This window comes from Pectinophora gossypiella, chromosome 8 (assembly GCF_024362695.1).
Source record: "Pectinophora gossypiella chromosome 8, ilPecGoss1.1, whole genome shotgun sequence".
NCBI classification, from domain to species: Eukaryota; Metazoa; Arthropoda; class Insecta; order Lepidoptera; family Gelechiidae; genus Pectinophora; species Pectinophora gossypiella.
Window position 1 is genome coordinate 4,332,335 of NC_065411.1, and position 21,829 is coordinate 4,354,163.

The 21,829-nt window shown below is 37.0% G+C and overlaps 2 protein-coding genes and 1 long non-coding RNA gene across 4 annotated transcripts in view; 2 read left to right on the plus strand and 1 right to left on the minus strand.

Moving 5' to 3' along the window:
- On the plus strand, nucleotides 1-21,815 carry LOC126368879 (inositol polyphosphate 5-phosphatase E). 2 transcript variants are annotated; one of them, XM_050013083.1, is made up of 11 exons: nucleotides 1-1,100; nucleotides 1,228-1,344; nucleotides 1,654-1,782; nucleotides 2,011-2,168; nucleotides 3,521-3,793; nucleotides 4,047-4,147; nucleotides 4,856-4,981; nucleotides 9,716-9,833; nucleotides 10,699-10,837; nucleotides 11,365-11,450; nucleotides 21,243-21,815. In XM_050013083.1, the coding sequence occupies exons 1-11, from the start codon at nucleotides 448-450 to the stop codon at nucleotides 21,287-21,289; spliced, it is 1,947 nt and encodes a 648-aa protein (XP_049869040.1). In that variant the 5' UTR covers nucleotides 1-447; the 3' UTR covers nucleotides 21,290-21,815. The 2 variants fall into 2 exon arrangements, with proteins under 2 accessions (XP_049869040.1, XP_049869041.1); XM_050013084.1 differs by lacking the exon at nucleotides 21,243-21,815 and having other exon boundaries at nucleotides 11,365-17,224.
- LOC126369029 (uncharacterized) lies at nucleotides 6,520-8,146 on the plus strand. Its single transcript, XR_007566654.1, has 3 exons — nucleotides 6,520-7,221; nucleotides 7,856-7,895; nucleotides 8,064-8,146. It is a non-coding gene; the product is annotated as an uncharacterized LOC126369029 (long non-coding RNA).
- LOC126368934 (uncharacterized) overlaps nucleotides 18,615-21,829 on the minus strand; it is a 9,918-nt gene continuing 6,703 nt past the window's right edge. The window contains exon 9 of the mRNA XM_050013181.1: nucleotides 18,615-19,433. Within this exon, the coding sequence (XP_049869138.1) occupies nucleotides 19,258-19,433 (176 nt within the window). The 3' untranslated portion in view covers nucleotides 18,615-19,257. The remainder of the gene's footprint in view (nucleotides 19,434-21,829) is intronic.

Sequence of the window (21,829 nt, forward strand, 5' to 3'; positions counted from 1 at the left end):
GTTTTATTGTATAAACTTTCCTTTTAAAGCTAGTGGGTAAGCTCTATTGTACATGCATGTATTTAATTGAGTATCCATTTAAATAATCAATAAAATTCCCTTTCAGCATTGTTTGTTGCATTTACAAGCATGACTGAACATCACTTAGCAACATAAAATTATGCAAAACATCCTTTGTTGTGATTTTTTTTACTTGGTTGCCGATACATTACATCTACGAGCTAGAAGCAATATAGCGACCTATTGGATAGTTTTCTTTTCAGTTTCTTAAAAAGTTTGAACCACGTACTAGGCTGAACGTATCCGAAATATTTATTAAAGTTTGAGTTTGACACTTTGCTTCACTTCAAAATGTCACTTTGAGGCGTAATAGGTTATGTTGTCTATATTTAGTAAAAAATGTAATTAGTAACATAAATTACTCGTTTATGTGTTGTAAGATTCAATATGACAACGTCGCCTACCAGGACCAAACATAAATTGTCTTTGCGGAAGCGTCTGTTCGTCAAAAAATCGCCGAAAGTTGGGTGCTATATCGATACTGATTCCAATGATGAATTCACACATTCCTCTTCGCGCCCCATCTCTCCAGCGGACCCGTTCCTAGCTCAGAGTGCACACTGTGGTGATACAAGCGGGGAGCTGTCAGATTCACTGAAGAATTCCTCTGGGGAGAACTCTGGCAGCCATGTAATCAGGAACAGTGATAATCATCACAACAGTGATGAAAACAACCCGAAATGCTGCAAGACTTTCTTCAGGAGATCCCGTCCTAAAAGTTTAGTGGAAGGGCAAAATTCTAAAGATGATGTAAATTCTGCATCATGCAGTCCTGTCAATAATTCCAATAATAGTTTGAGTGACCATGGTATTTCTTGCCGACAGTCGAAGTCTGAAGAAATAGCAAAGGCTACAATAAAGTTTCCTAAAAATGATAAATCCTTTGAGCACTCAGGATCTTTTGAAGGTATTAAGCCAAAGAGTAAATTATTTGTTAAAAGATTGTCAGTTGATCACTTGATATCTAGTGACAGCCAGCCTCTGTACCGGTCATCATCTCCAGAAAGTGATAGAAGCAGTTCATTGGATCGTAAGAGGAGGTAAGTGTTTGAATTAATGTATATTTTTTGTTTTGTTCTGGCAATACATATATAAAGAACACTGCTTAATGTTTGTTTGTGATGTGTGTGGTTATATATTTTGTCACTGTGTCTGTTGTCACTCTAGGACCAAGTCCACGATCACAAGGTCTTCTCGTGCAGGGAGCACTGACAGTCTGGCTCGCAACTCGCTGCTTGCCGCGCAGGTGTTACGTCTCATACCTACACAAGAAGCCCGGGAAAGGTGCTTATAGATTGTAATTTTAGTAAAACTATGTTTTTATATATTTTTCAATTGTAATTGTTATTAGACATCAAAATTTTAATTTTGTTCAGAAACTCTTCCTAAAATATGACTTTATCTTTAGATCTTATAAAGTAAGAATATTTTATAAAATAAAAAGAGGGAAATTTTTCTCAAGTATACAGTTTCCTACAGATTAGATAAGAGGTTGCTGGATTATAGTTGTCTTGTTATGTACTTAACTACTCAATGTTTGTGAATGTTTATGTTTACTGTAATAATTTATACCAACTGATGAATTTCTTGTAGAAACTATCTGTATGGGAGGTTGGCGTCACACTCACTGTTGGGAGCCGCTGAGTTGGAACATGTGTTCCCAGACAGGGAGGTGAAGATCTTTGTTGGCACTTGGAACATGAATGGACAGCCACCTCCAAGGTAAACTATATTTATTTATACCTAACACTTTTTTGACAAAATTAGGTCAGTAGGTATACTTTAGCCACTATAAGTATATATTTATATATATATTTTCCTGCGCATTATTTCTGTACCGTTTATATTAACTGAAGACATTTTTATTTAAAAAATTAGAGGTTCTAGTAATTAAAAATCTAATTTAAGAAACAGGATGCACTGCATTGACTAATTTTGACCATGTTACAGAGAGCTTGCAGACTTCATATTTCCGAATCAAGTAAAGCATGTACCAGATATATTCGCGATTGGAACTCAGGAGTCTTACTCAGAACGCACAGAGTGGGACATAACTATTCAAGAGGTTTTGGGACCATCACATTTACTACTACATTCTTACTATTTAGGTAAGTTTTGCTTTTAAGTTATTTTTTAACTCCAAATACTGACTTATCAGTCTTATATTCATACTAGCACATAATCTAACATGATCCAATATTTATAACATTTAAAGTCCGACAATATTTGAGGTTATCCCTCATTATATTTGCCATGATTCATTATGATAAAAGTGTTTATGGGCACCATAAATTCGTGGCGTAAATACAGGGTGTTAGTGGCATCGTAATACTGAGGGGGATGATTCAGATCATGATTCTGCGTTAATATCAAGTGGAATTTTCCGTCGCGATGTATTATGATGATGATGATGTGTGTCGCAAAATTATTTTTAGTTAACTTTTATATTCTGATGTAAAGGTGTTATCTTATCAATATTGATGATTGTCATTTCAATGTATTCAACAACGTCAGAAATGCGTAAGAAGATATTCATTTTCAAAGTATGTTTTGCAATCAATACCTACATACATAGGTAAAGTCATGAATGAACAATATCATGTACCCACTTTAGAACCATGTCGCACTATCATATTTGACATTTAAAGATACTTACGGTTTAATGTGTCGAAAAAGTTAATGTGATATGGTTTCAAAATGTATCATATTAGTACTCGTGACCGTACATACATTTCGCAAATTTTCCCTGAGCATGCTAAACAAAAATCATGAGAAATTAACATACAATTAGGTGAAAGACCTTGTGTAATATGATCATAGTTAGTGAATAATACTGCCTATATTTGTTACTTCATGATACTGCCAACGATATTAAGTTTTTATTAGCGATCGACATTACATTTTCACATAATCATTTTTGTAAAATTGACATTGAACTATCTTTGATCATTACATCAAATAAATCCATTTGAATTACGACGAATGTACTTCGAAAGTCTACTGCCCACCTCATTAATATACAAAGAGTTATTAAAGTTTGAACCATATCTGGCTACACCAAATCGCACTTTCTTATGCTTTTATTCTTTTTTTGTTTCTTAGACTCGTCGATTGTTAGTAGTTTCTTGCAAATTCCCCATTTTTCCGGCTGCGTATTTAGAAACGCTAGTTCAATACGTCCCCGCCGGCCGAGACGAACTTGCCCACGTCACGCGAGGTTGACGAATAGAATAGAATGAGGGTTTTTAGCACATTTTGACGCATATTAACCTAGAAATCCTTATCCAGTTCGTCACTTTCTGGAACGTATTGGAGTAGGGTTTCCGGGCGTTTTTCGTTTGGAAATCCTACTCCAGTTCGTCCCGGCAAACAGGTACGTATGTAACTTGGATTTCTAATTACGCTTCCCGACTCTGGGCGTATCAAGCATTTCGTGATCGTGTTTTTCGATTCTTTTCAGGGACGCTACACCTTTCAATATTCATACGCAGGGATTTAATATGGTTTTGTTCGCTACCCGAAGACGCTAGTTTATCTGTGAGACCCGGGACGGCGTTTCGTACGAAAGGAGCTGTTGCCATATCCTTCGCACTGTTTGGCTCGACGTTTCTATTTGTAACGGCACACTTAACTGCTCACCAGGAGAAAGTGAAAGAGAGGGTATCAGATATCAAGAGAATAATCAGGTCTATCGACCTGCCAAAGAATTTACCCTGCAGGCACAGAAGTAAAGGTACTTATATTTTTCATTGAATTTCATTATTGAAAATTGAATACACAAAAAAATTTTAGGACTCATTTAATATAATTTGTTGCGGGGAAACACTCACTTCCATAAAGTTCAAATAACACACACATCTGCTCCGCACATTCGCTCATTAATTATAATAATGAATGTAATTTGAATTCTACTATTCTACTGAAATGTTTGGTTGACCAGTTAACGGAGAATGTTGTTCTAAATTGTTTTTATTTTTCTATTTCAGATGTAACTAATAATTTCGACTACGTATTCTGGTGCGGCGATCTAAATTTCAGGTTGGGTGAACCGAGAGCTGCGGTGTTGCGATGGATTGAACAAACTGAGGTATGATTTATAAACTTTGATGATTTATAATTTGAAAGTAAACAAAATTCGATATAAGAAATATTTCTACTTTCGCAATAAGTTAAATGCGAAAAAAAATGCTGTGAAGCTTTAACATAGATGCATTGCGGTGTGAAAAAAAGTAGTAACGAGAATAGAGGAAGATATGTTTAGATGTTTCGGATATTTAGAAAGTAGATTTAGGAAAAATATAAGACGCGAGTGTAAGTGGTAGAGTTGGAAAAGGAAGGCCTAAATTGAAAACAAATCGAGGTTTTTTTTGAAGAAAATCAGAATGTGATATTTTATTTTTAGTTTGCATTTCAAAAGAACATTTAGTCTTCTTCTTCTATCGTGTGGGTTGTGAGGTGAATTACCAACCTTATTGTTGAGCCGCCAAAGGCCCCTGACATGACTCATGTAACGATTACTTACTTACATCAGTAAGTAGTAGCCGGGACCAACGGCTTAACGTGTCTTACGAAGCACGGACCATCATACTTTCGGTCAATCAGGTGATCAGCTTGTTATGTCGTAACCAAACTAGGGATCACAAAGTGATTTTTTGTGATATGTCCCCACCGGGATTCGAACCCGGGACCTCCGGATCGTGAGCCCAACGCTCAACCACTGGACCACGGAGGCCGTTAGAACGAACAGTTAGTTTAGTCTTACAACTATAAGACGACGGTAGGAATGTTGTTTCAGTTCCCGCTGCCGCCGCACCTTCCCCACGGGCTTTTGCACGCCGACCAGCTGACAGCAGTGTTAGAAGATGGCGCCGCCTTCCGGGACTTCAAGGAAGCGCCCATTACTTTCCCCCCTACATACAAGGTAACTTTCTTTCTTCTTCTCTCTCGTCTTCTTTAGCGTCTTCCTTCGTGTTGGAAGATTAGATAATGGTGCTGATTCCTAACACCATCTAATTTTATTTTAAGCTATACCTGTCATTTTCTTATCCGCCGAAAAGGAAAGGGACGGGTAATCGCCAGGCATAAAATTTATAAAACACACAACACTGAAATCTTTTTATTGGCGAATAACCCGACCAAATTAAGTTACAAACACACGTCAAACGGGTTGCATACTAGCGAGATGCCTATGTGATTCGCCCGGGTTTTTTATTTTAAAATTAACAGATGTCAATCATCTGTCCCTTTCCTTTTAGATGGATAAGGAGACGACAGGTATAACTCAAAATAAAATTAGGCGGTGCCTGCAGGGCCAATAGTCACTTAAAATACTCATAAAAAATAAAACAAAATCATAACCTGTAAGCTTTGTCGTAGTCGGGTTAAAACCGCGCCTGAAGGTAGTCTATCTACCTTCTCTGTCTATTTTGAAGGTTACAGAATAAACGCTATGACGTCTATTTGCCATAAATGGGGTCAGGTTGTTAGTGCCATCTGAGACTAATTTGCAATAATATTATACATATACTAGCTGCTATACTTAAAGGTTACCTGGAAGAGATTGCTACTTAGCAATAATGCCGCTTATTTTACTCTTTCTATTTCTTTTTTGTTTTGTATTTCCTGTTTGTGCAATGAAGTATTTGTTAAGTTCAATATACATAGAAGCGGTACCATTCTCCTGTACCAGCTTGCTTCCTAGTAGGAACATATAGACAGAGTTTATGAAACGCGACATTCGTGCCTCACCCAACAGGGTCCACATAATACCAGCGTCGTGGTTCACGCCGCGACTTGTGCTGAGTGAGGCCCTTTTATCTCAGGACGTCCACCACCACCTTATGATCATTGTAATGAACATCCTTCTATGCTTTTTGTAATTGTTTTGTGATTATTTTTTTTAAGTCATGTTATTGTCTTGTCTTTGTATGTGGCGTCCTTTTATAATAAACAATTTCTATTCTATTCTATACAGACAGAAATATAAATACTAAGTTAATACAGTGGGAACAGACGTGTATTATTGATAAGTAATTTCTGCCAGGTTACAGACGAGAAACAAATTGGTGCTTGTTGTAATTGTGTAGGGCGGTGAAGCCGCAGGGAGGGAGCGTTAAAATGGAAACGTTACTTCACATGATTACATGGATTTATTTTGATTGATAACAACAGAAAATTAATGAGCCATGTCGAGTGTAGTTGACAAGAGAGAGAGATTTTTTTTGTTTTGGTTTTCCCCGAAGGGTAAGGAAAAGGGAACTATGTCCATACAGCCATGTCTTACGTATTTTTTTTCTTGATGATTGATGAAATGATGAAAGATGATGATGATGAAACCTAAGCCCCCACCCTCGGAGTAGATTCCTACTCCGAACCCCAAACGAATTAACTCGAAAGTCTGCATAAACTTTCGAGCTATGAAGCGGCTTCTTGACACGAAGCGAAAATAGGCAGATACACTTTGTTTATTGAATACTCCAATATAATAACACTCGCGAATGTCTTCCGACTAACTTAATGCGATCATCAACCACAAAACACCACTTCGTATTAATTATTTGGATTATTCAATGAAGAAAGCAACTGTCCCGTTCCCGTTTCCCGCCAAAAAGCCGAGAGAGAGAGAGCGAGGAATGTCATTTGACATTGACATTACCTGCCAGTGTTGCATAACGTAAAAATATGACAGTGCTTAAAATCCTCAGAACAATAACTAAAGCATAGAAGGAAGGCTAAAATAAGAATTCAGAAACTATAAACCGGCTCTCTTCTAGCTTACGACACAAACTATGAGTGAGAAAAGGACAAATGATTCGCTCTTTGCTTCATTTTTTCCGAGGTTGTCACAACATGAAATGTCATTTGGACCTATTGGACTCATTTTAACTCGGCCAAATACATAGTAACATACATAAGAAGATTTTACTTATATTTACCGAACTATTTGACACGGTCGCGTCAACTGTGTTTACGAGTGTCTTGTGTTCAGATTGTTTTAAGTGATAATTTAACAATATTTTTCCAAATAAATGGAAAGAAACTTTTATTTATATCAAATAATTGAGTGTCTCGACTGTGTGACATTATGTCTTGTGTGGTATGGGGCTGCAGCTCACATTCAGGAAGAAAAGAAAATAGCCAACAACTTCTGTCGTTTCATCGGTAAGTTTTTTGTAATTTTCTAGTGAAATGTGAACTGCTGAACAATTTTAGGAAAGTAATATGTTTTGCTGAATAGATTTGTAGCATAAAATATTTGAGATATCCATTATATTATACGTTTCATCGATGAATACGGAATTGATTTGAGGTTATGTTGATTGTCCATAGTGATGTACTAAAATTATCGATACTTTTAATTTTTAGATTTCCTGTAGACGATAACAAAGAGAAAGAATGGATAATTCGCATTAATAGACGAAATTGGATTCCAAATAAGTACAGCCGTATTTGCTCGAAACATTTTACTGCGGATTCATTTATGTGTGTTCCTAATTCAAAGTGGAGGCGTCTTCGAGACGATGCTATTCCTACATTGAACATTATAGATCAGACAGATGAAATGGTGTTTAAATTTAAATTTCAGCCTAGCCTGCATCATCTCACTGCTGGATAGATAGATAAGATATTTGTATCATGTTATCACAACACGTTTATACTATCTATCATTCAACTACATATTATTATGTACTTAATAAACTTAGTATATATACTAAGTCTGTAGTTGTTTTATGTCTAAACAATTATGAGTTGTACACGTTTTATATAAGTAAATTATTATTATCTTTGATTTCAGATATTAAATCCAAAAGTGTCGACTGGATTTACATGAAAAGGTATATCAAATAATTTTCTTTTTTTATATTTTTAACATGATATACATATATAGAGTGTATAATTCAACCAGCTGCACAATGCACTTAAATCAGATATATTTTACTTTTATTTTTATAGATTATTTTGTACATATACTATTTTAACATTATTATTAAACTTTATTTCAGTCAGTTCAAGAAGACGAGATGAAAAATTTAAAAGAAAAGCTGAACAAGTCCCGCCTCAAGATCAAACGACTTAATGAAAAAAAAAAAAAAAAACAATGTGACAGGGTGTCACAAAGACAGTTTCTAAGCAAATTGGGCTTTTCGGCGGGAAACGGGAACGGGACAGTTGCTTTCTTCATTGAGTAATCTAAATAATTAATACGTAGTGGTGTTTTGTGGTTAATGATCGCATTAAGTTAGTCGGAAGACATTCGCGAGTGTTATTATATTGGAGTATTCAATAAACAAAGTGTATCTGCCTATTTTCGCTTCGTACCGGGAAGCCGCTTCATAACTCAAAAGTTTATGCGGACTTTTGAGTTAATTCGTTTGGGGTTCGGAGTAGGAGTCTACTCCGAGGGTGGGGGCTTAGGTTTCATCATCATCATCTTTCATCATTTCATCAATCATCAAGAAAAAAAATACGTAAGACATGGCTGTATGGGCATAGTTCCCTTTGCCTTACCCTTCGGGGAAAACCAAAACAAAAAAAAAAAAAATCTAAGCAAATTGACACTGTTTAGAAATTAATAAATTTGTATTTATTGTAAATATAATGTACATAATTAATAACGTGTGAAATAAATACTTGCTAATGAACAGATTTACGATCTAATTTATATTTCATTTTACCTCCTTTTCTTATTTACTCCTACTCCAACACTCCAGGTTGATACGAACTGCGCCCAATAAAGAATGTAATGAATGTTATAGATTTGTGTAAGCGACTTAGATAAATCTTGACTAAACCTTCCTTTACAAATACAAATATACTTTATTGCACACAACATACAATACTTACAAGTTTTGCACGAAAGATACAGTACACCACCTACCTACCTTTTACTTTCCCTTTCTGTTCTCTTATGAATACTTGTATGCCGTATTTTTTTAAGTATAATGCTATATCTAGTAGGTACGAGTATGGTAATCCTAGTATTGAAACAGCTTGTAGCCCTAGTAAAGACCGCCATTTTATGTTTACAGAGTGGCACGTTTTTTCTGTAGGTATTTCCAGTCCATACTCTTTTCTATGTCTATGGCGTGACCCCATCGGGTCTCTTACCGTCTGTGCGGCTTAGACCCGGCGGCGGCGGTTCCAATTTGCACGGCACGTCAATCGACACCAGTGCACGGCGGATGACATCATAAATAAATTCGAATATTACAAAATACTTACCGATGAAACGATAACAGTTGGCTATTTTCTTTCCTTCCTGAATGTGAGCTGCAGCTCCAAACTAATATAAACCAGACAATATAATCCAAAAATGGTTAGATACTTACCTATCAGAGACAGAGTCTCCTTTCATCAAGAAGAAGATAATTGCATCCTACAAAAAGAAATCTTGTAAAAAAAATTTATCGACATTAATTGTAAGTAAATTTAATTTTATCGACATATTACTAAAGTGAAACCCAACACTAGGCAATGAAAAACTTGTGACAACCTACGAAATTACGAAACAATTTTTGTATATGCGTCTTTGTCTAACATTACGCCGGTTCCGTAAGATAAAGTAGAGCAGAATTATAGAGTTCTGTTGCTATTTTAGCCTTCCTTCTATGCTTTAGTTATTGTTCTGAGTTAAAATCATATTTCATATTCGCAGTACGACCCAGGCAGTCAACAGTTCGACACGTCTAGCAAGCAGAGGGCGCCAGCGTATACGGACCGGATATTGTACAAGTCAAAATCAATGGCCACTGCCTCGTCTTCCGCGTTTGCTGGTGAGTTTTTACAGCCTCCATGGTCTAGTGGTTACAGCTTTAGGCTCACGATCTAGAGGTCGGGGTTCAATTCCCGAAAGGTACACTCAAAAATCACTTTGTGAGCCTGTCCTTTGTTTGGCTAGGACGTTGCAGGCTGAATCACCTGATTGTCTGAAAAAATCGAAAGGTCGAGAGGTCGCGGATTTAGTATTTCTTTTAAAAATTGCTTCCGGTTCCGTAGACTGCCCAGAATTATTGTCCCAGGTCTATTTGAGAGTGCCGACGAAGTCACTTAGGTACAATTCTATTTTATATCTCCCATCTGAGTCTACTAACTACAGGTAGTATACCTAACCTATATGTGGCGTGCGAGTAGAAATTTCAGGTGATCTAGACATTGATCTAGATTGATACTAGTTGCACTGCGGCAAGGCGTCTTTTAAGTCAGAGTTTCTTCGTTGAATAAATCAAAAACTATATTGCATTGTGTTCTACCATATTAATTACATTATTATTATTTCTTGTGTACCTATTTTGTGAGAGCTCTTTATAGCATTTCTTTTAGTTAAGTTGTGTCTACCGACAGAGGGATTGTGTCCTCTAACATGATGGACTAATGTTATGGGCGATAGGCTGATCCCTTATCACCATAAGGTTCATCATATCCAGCTTAGGACTTCGTATCAACAGTGGCTGCAAGTTGTCTTTGATTACTTGTGGCTCTGCCCACCCCATTTGGGATTACGGGCGTGAGTTTATGTATGTATGTATGTAAGTTGTGTCTATTGGTGAGGATCTGTAAATGACTGTTTGTTTTTTAGTATTAACTATTATTTTGTATCGTTAGCTGTTGGTCTTCCAATAAATAAATCTATGTTTCTAGGTCTGCGCAGGATCAGCTCAGTACCAGTGACGTCGGGCCTCAAGTGCGTAGCGTATAACTCGGTGCAGTCGGTGTGCACCAGCGACCATAAGCCCGTCTGGGGGCTGTTCTCCGCCGCGCTCCGCCCCGGCACTGACGTGTACGTCTCATACACATTCAATACTAAAAACCTTCATTGCCATTCCACGATGTTGATACAGGTGGCAATATTATCTCCCTAGCATTATCCCGTTTTTCACGAGGTTCGCTTACCTAACCAGAAGAAAATCAGCCAGTACAGGTTAGGTCAAATACCTCCGAAAATGCATTTCTCGGGAAGTGGGTTTCCTCACGATGTTTTCCTTCACCGCTGAGCACGTGATAATCATTTATGATCCAAACATGAATTCGAAAACAAATTCGACAATCATTGGTTTAGGCCTGTGCTGGATTCGAACCTGCGACCTCAAAGTGAGAGGCAAGCGTTCTACCGACTGAGCTACCACGGCTGAAAAGAAGAAAGACAGCGTAGCCTTAATTTTGCACAAAATTTATAAGTACATCTAACGCTAAAGTGTTAGCAACAAACAGTCCTAGCGCTCAACGACATAAAATTACCATTGACTGGAATCTTTATCACAGTAGTAGAGTTCCAAAAATTTTGAATTTTCCTTTTTTTTGTTCCAGCGTACCTTTAGCGGCAGGGCTTTTCAATCGGGAAGTTTACCTTGAAGGTATCAAGAGACGTCGCGCGTTGCTCGACCACGCACCAGGTACGTCGGCCGTATGCAACATTCAGTAATCTCATCGACTCGATTAGGCCCTGGTGGCTAATTGTGTAACTGAGTTTCTATCTTGACAGACCTTAGGATTCTATCCTTTGATTGCATTGATACATAAGTACCGTAGATTGACCATGAGCGCTCACAAAGTGGGACGAAAAGTTATAGCAGAAATAGCGATGCGTGTTCTAATTGTCCAATTGTTTATCTGGCATTCCGTGGTTGTAGTACGGGATTAGGCAACGAACAGCAACATGTAGATTTCTATAACCCGACCACGTTACGAATCACCACGCGTTATAGATGCTAAGACGACAACCGCACTTACGTAATTTTTGAAGATTTTATTGAATCTATATACCGCTGCATCATCATCATCATCAGCCCATTAACGTCCCCACTGCTGGGGCACAAGCCTTCCCTGGATGGATAGGGAGATCGGGCCTTAAACAATCACGCGGGTCCAGTGCGGATTGATGGTTATTAACGACTGCTAATGCAGCCGGGACCAACGGCTTAACGTGCCTTCCGAAGCACGGAAAAGCTTGAGCTGAAAACTTTTTGTTTGTGGTCACCCATCCTATGACCGGCCTTTGCGAAATTTGCTTAACTTAAACAATCGCAGACCGAGCGCGTTTACCGCTGCGCCACCGAGCTCCTCCGCTACCGCTGCATATGAATGTGTTAAGTTAGCGTCAAGTTTTCGTCGTATTTTTGTATGACGCGGTTTATCTACGGTACTTGAACATGAATGTGTGATTGGCTAAAGTCAACAAATGGCCAGAAGTTGATTGTTCCAAGGAATCGAAATCGTAGGTATTTTAATTGTGATAGAAACCGGAGTTACATAATTAAGCCTCTGCTGTGAAACGCAATGAGGGATTTTCTTTTTATTTTTTTTTCCTAGCTGCTTGATAGATGGCGCTGAACTTGATAGGTTACTGCAACGAACGAAATGTTAATTATTTCTGTTCTTCGATTAATTTTGAAAACATAAAACAATACCCCCTCCGGGGGTATGCTCCATACCCCCTCCGGTTGATTGAGGGGAGGCCTGTGCCCAGCAGTGGGACGTATATAGGCAGTTTATGTTTAAAACAAAACGTATATATGTCACAATAAATATGTTCTGAAAATAAAGAAATAGCATAAAAAAGAAATCAATCTCTTATTAGTTCATGGCATCTTAACAATGGCCCAGTAACGTAGTTGGTTAAGCGCCATCCAACGAGTTGTTGAGAACTATTTTTAGAATTATTTTTATTTTTTAATTCTAAAAAGAAAATCTCCCATTAAGCCACTTGTTGAATAACTGTTGGATAGCCTACCTGTCGAAAAAGTGTCAGCCAAATAAGTTCGCGATAGGCCATCAGATAGTTAGCTAGTGGCAAAAAATTGTTTCTGTTTTATACCACTGCTACCCGGATTCCATCACTTACAGTAAACGCATTTAATACGTATTTAGTGCTTTGCAATTTTGTAGTATTTGATACTCATATTACTCATAATTAGTTTCTGCTTATGAATCATAATTCATTAAATATTGTTTCAGTATACAGACCTTGGGGGTTAAAGTGGCTACATCGAAGCAATTCACCTAAGAAAATAATATTGCAATTTGACATTTGCGCATATAAAAGTAAGTGCGCAATGCAAACAAATGTCAAATAGCAATATTTTTTTTAGATGAATTGCTTCGATGTGGCCATTTTAACCACCCTTTTATAATTTTGGTTTGTATTGATAATTTATTTTAAATTCTGACTATGGTTCTCTGAATTAAATAAATATGTATATTTGATAAGTACCTACCGGTATTAAAGGTATTTAACCGATCTTGTTCGAATAACAAGAGAATTTTTTATCAGGTTATGTATAAAAATTGGGAATTCATTTAATATTATTTACGTAACTATATTTAAATTGTTATATTTGAATCCGGGTAGTACAGACCTAAATGTACTAAATTAATTAAGTAGGTACAAACTTCATATAATATAAAAGTTTGAGGATATCAATATTACGTTGTGTAGATCAATTTTTATGTTGGAAATGATATTGTTATTTATGTTTTTATTTATTTTGATTTTATAATAGAGAATGATTGTATTTTATTTTTTATAGCGCGTTCTGGCTTTATTTTTTTGATTGTTTTAATTACGAAATATAGTAGCCCCTGCATCATGCTGCGCGCATATCGTGCGCGATGCGATAAATTAATCAACTCAAAGAAACCTATTGGCTCATTTATCGCACCGCGCGCGATATATGTGCCACATGCTACGGGTGCAGATGTGTTCTATAGATATGTCTCTTAGTAGAAGTAGACTATATCGTTCGTTTGTTCGGGTGTAATTTATTTTCATAATACTAAAAGTATTTCGGTACCAAAGGAACCTTACATATTTTTTATTGTTTTACAATTTACACGTCATTTTTATTAGTTTTTACATTATGGTCCTAAGTAGAATAAGCGGTGAGATGTTCAACGGAGCTGTTCAATCAAAAGACATAAATATCACCACTGAAGTTATTTTAATGCAGTCATTTTGTATGAAACCCACATAACAAATAATGCAAAAGTGGCTTTATAATTATGAATAAAATAGGCAAATAAATTGATTGCTGTACGGCCAACTATTGCGCTGTAAGAGCGAGATAGACTGACGATTCCATAAGGCCAGTCGCGCTTTGGTCACGTTTTTGTACGCAAATCGTACGTACAGTCATGAGCAATATAATGTACCCACTTTAGGACTCTGTCGCACTAACATATTTGACATTTAGTGAGACTTACAGTTCAATTTGTCAAAAAAATTAATGTGACATGGCACCAAAGTGTATACTCGGTATCATTATATATACAGGGTGGCCCAGAAGTTCACGTTCAAAATGAAAAATTGGATAGAAGGGCTCATTAACTACCAGAAATACCCCTATGTATGTTCAGCGATTATTTACAGTTTAGGAGATATGACCCATTTTGTACTTTTTCTAGATTTTCTACCTTACTTCAAAAATAATCATTTTGTCGCTATCCCTTTCTTAATAATTCTTTTATTTTACTTCTGGGCCACCCTGTATATCACTATAAGTGTATACTGTTAATGCTCGTGACCGTACGTGCGAATGTTTATCTACGAAGACCACCTTGCACAGTGCGAGCTTCCATAGTAGCTCAAGCACGTCATACGTTTACGCGCCATGCAAATTCGTATCAAAACAAGACAAAAGTGCGACCGACCTTTAAGTATCGTATGCTTGCGCCATTACCACGTGTCGTGCGTTACGGTTTGTGGGTTTCATGTTTTAACTTATTTAATAGGTAAATCGCTCATTTTGTTGAAAAAGAGGAAATCTAGTCAAGTGTTTAAACGCAGTATTCCTATTGGTTGAAAATAAATAGTATTTGTGTTAAATTATATAAGTGGTTTATTTAAGTAAATATTATATGTATTTGTGTGGTGCAATATGTAACTTAAAAATTTTATTCTGTGCAATTATATTCATTCTATGTGTGGTGTTTTTTAAAACGGGATTTACGTCACAGGTGCAAGGCACAGACAGCAAATACCACTGATATTAGAAAAATACTCTAATATAAAAATGTTCAACATTGGTAAGATATATCAAAATCATGTTTAACGCCTTTATTCTAAGATGTTAACTACAACCTTCCTCGACACCGCTTTCAATTGAGGCAAGGTCTTCCTCGAACTTAGCTCGAGTTTACTCCAGTAAGAAATGACGTCATTATTTTCGTCATTATGTTGGCAGTATGATAAGCTCGACTCCAGTGAGTAGTCCTCAAGTCGAGGGCGTAAATGTCAACTTGAAATATCAAAATGCTCGGCTGAGGCCGAGTCGAGTGGAGGGAGAGTCGAGTTGACATCTTAGAATATGGGTGTTAGTCTATGAAATGCTATTTAATGTATTTGTATCTTTTCTCTACCGTAATCCTAAGATGGGTGACGTAAGTTCTGTAACAGTTATTATTACATTACTGCAGTGGCGGCCCTAGGGCGGTGCGAGGTATGCCACCGCACTGGGCCCCCAAATATGGGGGGCGCCAAAATCAACCAAGACTGGTTCACTCTGGCCGCAAACTAACTTCATCGGGTTAGATTACCAAGTGCCCATAAACAATTTTTTTTATTTTAAGGGGCTGAGGGGTGCCACTTTGATGTCTCGCACTACCAAAATGCTTTGCTAGGGCCGCCACTGCATTACTGCTCGTTTAGATTAAATTTAGTTCTTCAGAACTAAAACTCTGCAACAAGTATTATTAACCAAAAAGTTAGTATTGTAGACGGGAGTATCCCTATAGACTCAAGAGCTTTATACTATAGAATATTATAGTATACAAATGTGAAGTTTTTAAAACAGTACTTAATATATTTCCTGCCTTATATTACTGTGTTAACAAACCGTCTTATGAAATGTTGTAAACGTTTCAAATTATTAGGTGCTGTGATTAACTCGTTCTAGTCTGATATCCATTCCAAATATAGAAAAGCAACCATTTGGAAATTCGGCGAGGTTATTGGTGTGATATCGAAACGTACAGTTTGGTGAAAGACAGTGTAAAATAATTAAGGGCGCCATTTTTGTTCTTAAATGGTAACACTGGTAGGACGTCCATTATGACCAAGCTTAAATAAATATTGCTAGAGCTAAAAAATGCCTAGTTCCTATGTCCACCATTCCCCAAACTGTAACTTTGTCATTCGAATTCGGTGTCAAGTAAATATGACAAGGTTACAAATAATAACTCGAATTTTGTGGGCGATAAAATAATCCATCTTAGATTCTAAATTATTTGTATCTACAAGAAAAGATAGATTTCAACATTCACATCCTGTGATATCTATGAACTTGTCTGTTGTTTTAGTTAGGCCATGTATCCACTAGGCTAAGCAACAGTTAACGTGCACGATTTGACGGTTGACAAGTTCGCGTCAGAGATGTTCCGCGGCGTACTTTTTTTTGTAACGTAACTTATTGTAGGTTTGCCTCACTCAGACGCTATTACTTATTCGGACAAATGGGGGTAAGGGCTCTAACCGGGTACACAATTATAGATAACAGACCTAAGGGTGTCCTGTCGTGCGCCAACATCGGCTTAGGATGTCCTCTGAAGGAATTACATTTGGAATAATTAATCGACCCTAGCGGGCCGGTTGCCCAGCAGTGGGATCGAATAGGCTAGATAAGGTGGGCCGGTACCGGTAGCGATAAACGCTGAACAAAATTAATCATCGACCACCGATGGTCGCTTACCTAGCCTATTCGATCCCAATTCTGGGCAACCGGTATGCTACGGTCGATTAAGGTCGAGGTCCTGAAGTGATTGTTGTCGCGAGCTGATTGGCCACCTCTATGGCTAGAGTATTACGTCCGTTACAACATGTACCCAGTGTGGTATCATACCATATTGGCTATATTATTATGTTGCAGGCCAATGCAGGTCAGCGGATACAGCGCTTGAAATATTACTCACTGAATATTTGTGTCAAGCGTACTTTAACCATAATACCTTTGACATTAATTAAATTAACATGTATTGGAGACTTGGCGTGATCAGGAAAGACATCTTTCAATGTGTTTGGTGTCGGCAATTCGGCATCAATTGTTTATCGAGGGTAGCGATTGGTTGACACACGACATTGTGGAAAGGATAAATGCGATTTGAGCTTGATGATTTATTCTGCAAGAGAATTTGGACTTTAGTCCGTATTGAAATAATATCTGTTCATGATGAAAAAGAGCCAATTCGTATTGTCAATTTTAAATGCAAATGTGTCAACATTTGCATGATAAAAGAAACATTGATGTTAGCACTTTACTTGTATCACAGACAATATTCAAAAACCCACTTTTGGAAATTTCATTTTTAATTTAATATTTTTAATCAAGTACTTAATAGGTAAATTATATTGAATGTAATGTTGTCGCAGTTTTAAATTAATGTAGAGATGTGTGTTTTCGTAAGATCTATGTATATCCATCTGTCTTCCAATCTTAACGGTAGAATGGAAAACCTTTCGTCGTTAAGTAAATATTTTTTTCTGTCTAGCTTAATGAATTATAGAACATAAGGCTTCCTTCGAGTGGGTTTTCTGTTTTACCCAAAAGACTAGCGAATACAGCCTGCAACGCAGTAGTACCCATACAGGATACTGAATAACGTTTAGTGGACGTAACTAAAGTTGTGATTATTATGCCGCGTTGCCGACTGTATTCATACAACACCTGTTTTCCTGGCTTTCAAACACGAAGATAATAAGTATTGATAATCTAATGAAATATTTGATGTACTTTATAGAATTGTGTGTAATAATTAATCATAAAGAACATCAGAAAATATCACCAGAATATAATATTACCTTTCGAGAGAGAGATTTATATATATTTGATTTATTACCTAATAATGTATTGATCAGGAAAGCAGGACCTAAATACTTATATCAGCTTCGCGCAAATAACTATTTTGGCTTTATTGGACCGAGAATAATCATTAAAAACGCACAATGGACTATATATAAACTTTGAATAACAATTATATATGTATAAATTATACACTTAAATAGGAAGACAGAAAGCCGAAGATGTTTTTTTCGCTTTAAATTCCCTGGAGTTTGGTTTCTTACCCCCTGCAGTGGATTGAGGGAAACCTCTACCCAGTATTGGGTTTATGTATATGTTTTGTCAATATTGGACTGATATTAGCAAAATTTTAAAGTACTGAGTCGAATAATACTGCGCTGTGTATCTTCGGCTTTCTGGAGTTAGGCTCGGCATACATCTAGCGAGTGACGAAAAACTAACCTAACCCTGTAAGTATTGAAAACCATTTTCATTATTTTGAGTTCAATTTCTTATTGCAACAGATTGTTTCATCGCCATTCCCGAGATGTGTCCCAATCCTTATTGGATCTTCTTTGTATCGACTAAAACGTACGAGTATGAATCTTAAATACATTTCGGAACTGTTCAAAGTACAATGTAGGAAAATAGAAAATATCTACTGTAGATTTTTACTTTTTCAAACAAATATCAAACCTGCTATTTAAGTTATGTTCCCTTATTGTCCCCTGAATTGATGTACGTAGGTTTCAATAAAAGACATTATAAATAGTTTCATTTATAATTATGTAAAGGAAAACAAAACTAACAATTCGCCATAATTTGCTAGTCGATATTTTATAATCTTAAGTTATAGCTTATATAAGTTATGAAATGTTATGCTAAATATAGTTAACTTTCCTCGCTATTTTTTTCGTTTTTTTCCTCCCCTCGAAATAGTTTTCAAGTAAAATAATCATTTTTCGATAAAACATGAAGTTATTAACAGTCTTTGTTAAGTTGTCATATAGGCTCATTACTTGGTAGTTCCCTTTTTTTTAAGCAAAAGGGAAGAAGCACATTGATCCATTACTTATTTTTAGTCGGTGGCGAACAACGCTTACATGTTTTCAAACCATATTTTGACTCCAATGTTTATATTAACTCAATGTCCTTTGTCTGTTTGAGTGTACCAAACAGAATGACAACTAAATACTACATAACAGGCGCAGGTCTACATTCTTGCCATTTACAAATTATGTTACCTCTAAAAATTTTAATTTATTTTTCTTCAGTTGTGCTAGTATTGATATTTTTTCGTAGAGTCATGGCATAAGAAACCCTATTATTTGCCACTGAGTTTGTCATTCATAAATCCATATTCATATGCCATAATTTTGCCAAATCTTTTTACAATTTACACATATAAAATGATTCTATACTGCTATATTTTTTACTGGGTCATGGCAGCGGGTACATTGTTATACTGCCACTCTAGACACCCCCAACCTCTCACGCCGTTCACCTCGGCTGTTGCCCATCGCTCGTATATCTTGGCCTCTCTCGTCTTGCCGATGTAGAAGAAATCTTCATCGTTCACTTTTATGCTCACATCGTAGCGCTTTCCACCTGAAAATAAACAGATTTTATCTTGGGTGTGCGTATTTGGCTTTCAACATAACATAAACGGTCTTTACACGTCCTACTGCTGGGTAAAGGTCTCCCCTCAATCAAGTAGACGGGGTATGGAGCATCTTCCACAACGCTGCTCCAAAGCAGGTTGGTAGAGGTATTTTAAAATCAAACTTTTTAAACAATAAACACGAGGGGAAGTATGGGGCTGTCAGCAGAGGAGGGGGACGGAGGAGATACTCCAGAGGGTATAGCGAAGTTACAAATGTTTTCATGTATATGTTACCGGCCAAACCCGATTTTAGGCCAAACTAGTTTTGCCTAGGCTAAACTAGTTCATCCTATGTGCGATCGGATAAACCGGTACAGACTAGGCCAAACTGGTCTGTCCTAAGGGTGATAGGAGAAACTAGTTTATCCTAGGAGGAACTAGTTGAGCCTAATAAAAATAAGTTCACTTCAGGATAAACTAGTCTGGCCTAGTCTATACTAATATTTCCTAGTCAGAAATGTTTAAAGTCGGCGCCGTATTTACCTGGACTAGAATGACAGTTATGTTTTAAGCTAAAGTAGTCTTTACGAACGAGACACAAAGTGTATTATGCGTTGTGTTCATTGTCGAGCCATACTTATGGCAAAATAAGCTTTGATTGTTCGGTAGTAAAGTCATACACATAAGCCACATAAGCTACATAAGCCATCTTCGGGCGCATCAGCGTCGTGCCGACTAGGAGTCGAAGTGGTCGCCATGGCCGAAATCGGTCGGAGAGATCATATTTCATTCAGTAAAGTCGTTGTCGTCGAGGATGACCTTAGACAAGTTATCGAAGATGATTCGGAATGTAACCAGAGTGAAGATGGCGATGGCGGCGTTATGGAAATTGACACACAAAACATTAAAGATGCTAGAAGAAGTGCGGCAGAAAATCTTGAAAAGCAAGCAAAAAGAATGAAAGCTTCTTCTGACAAATCCCATCCACCTGCCAACATAGGAGACAATGTAACTATACCAATTCCAGACGTAGACAAAGGCAGAGGTGATCTCAGAAATATAATTGGGGTTATTCTTCAGAGAAACGATGAGGGCTTTTACAAAATTGGCACCAAACATGGTGTATTGCAAAAAATTTATAACTAGTATTTCTGGTATTTTATTATTCCCTGTTAGCATAAAATAGGCTAAGCTAACTAGCTTTCTTGACGTGTACCCATTCATAGAAGGCCCAACCAGTTTCTCCTAGGCCAGACTAGTTTATCCTGAAGTGAACTTATTTTTATTAGGCTCAACTAGTTCCTCCTAGGATAAACTAGTTCCTCCTATCACCCTTAGGACAGACCAGTTTGGCCTAGTCTGTACCGGTTTATCCGATCGCATATAGAATGAACTAGTTTAGCCTAGGCAAAACTAGTTTGGCCTAAAATCGGGTTTGGCCGGTAACATATACAATCGCCTCACTATAACGCGTCCGAAGTAAGAGGAGTCCGACCGTACGCGTCGGGACGACGAAGCGGGCGAATAACGAACGCACTCCCGCTCTTTATCTCGCTCTAGCAAATGACGGTTCTGAGCGTCAGAAAAAGATGGAAGCACAGGAAAGTGCGATGCGGTGGCAACATTAAGAACATTTGCAACTTGTCAAGACTTCTGTACTGGCCCCTCCAATATATATTGGCTACAAAACTACGAATGATCAGCATTAGGTATAAGTTTCATCCATTCAGCTTCGAGTGCCGCTTTTGAATTATTTAGTATACAACATGACACAGAAATTACACGAATACTCACACATGTTATATTTGTTATAGGTCTGGGCATCTTTATGTGTCTCGGGGCCCAGAACATTGAATCCTGAGTCGTTGAGAGTGTTTTGTTTTAAAAAAAAACTAATATTGTTTTGTTATTATATTACGCTGTATATTCGCAAACTATAACTCATTAAATATAGCCTGATTAGAATGATAGCATGACAAAAATATAAAAAGACGTAAGGAAAATGTATCGTTCTGGCAGCGTAATAGTGCATTTGACCCAGACTGTCAAAGATAAATAATAAAATACTAATCTAGAAATAGAAACCAGTTTATGATGATAAAAAATCAATCTCATTTTCTTTTTGACTGATTTACGAATTTGAATAAAGAGTAGCATACTTACTTACTAAAAAGTACGACGTTTGACCACGTTTATTGATGACGTCATAAGTGTGTATTTCTACACAAAATCCATAGAGATGTATCGTTTTGACGTTTCGTAAAAATTATCTCATATAACACAAGCTCGCGACTATATCCCCAATTAGTAATTCTAATCTAGCTATATCTAATGAGGTATACGTAACTATGTAGATTTAATAAAGATGATGATACATTGCTTGTGAATTTTCAAGCGTCTA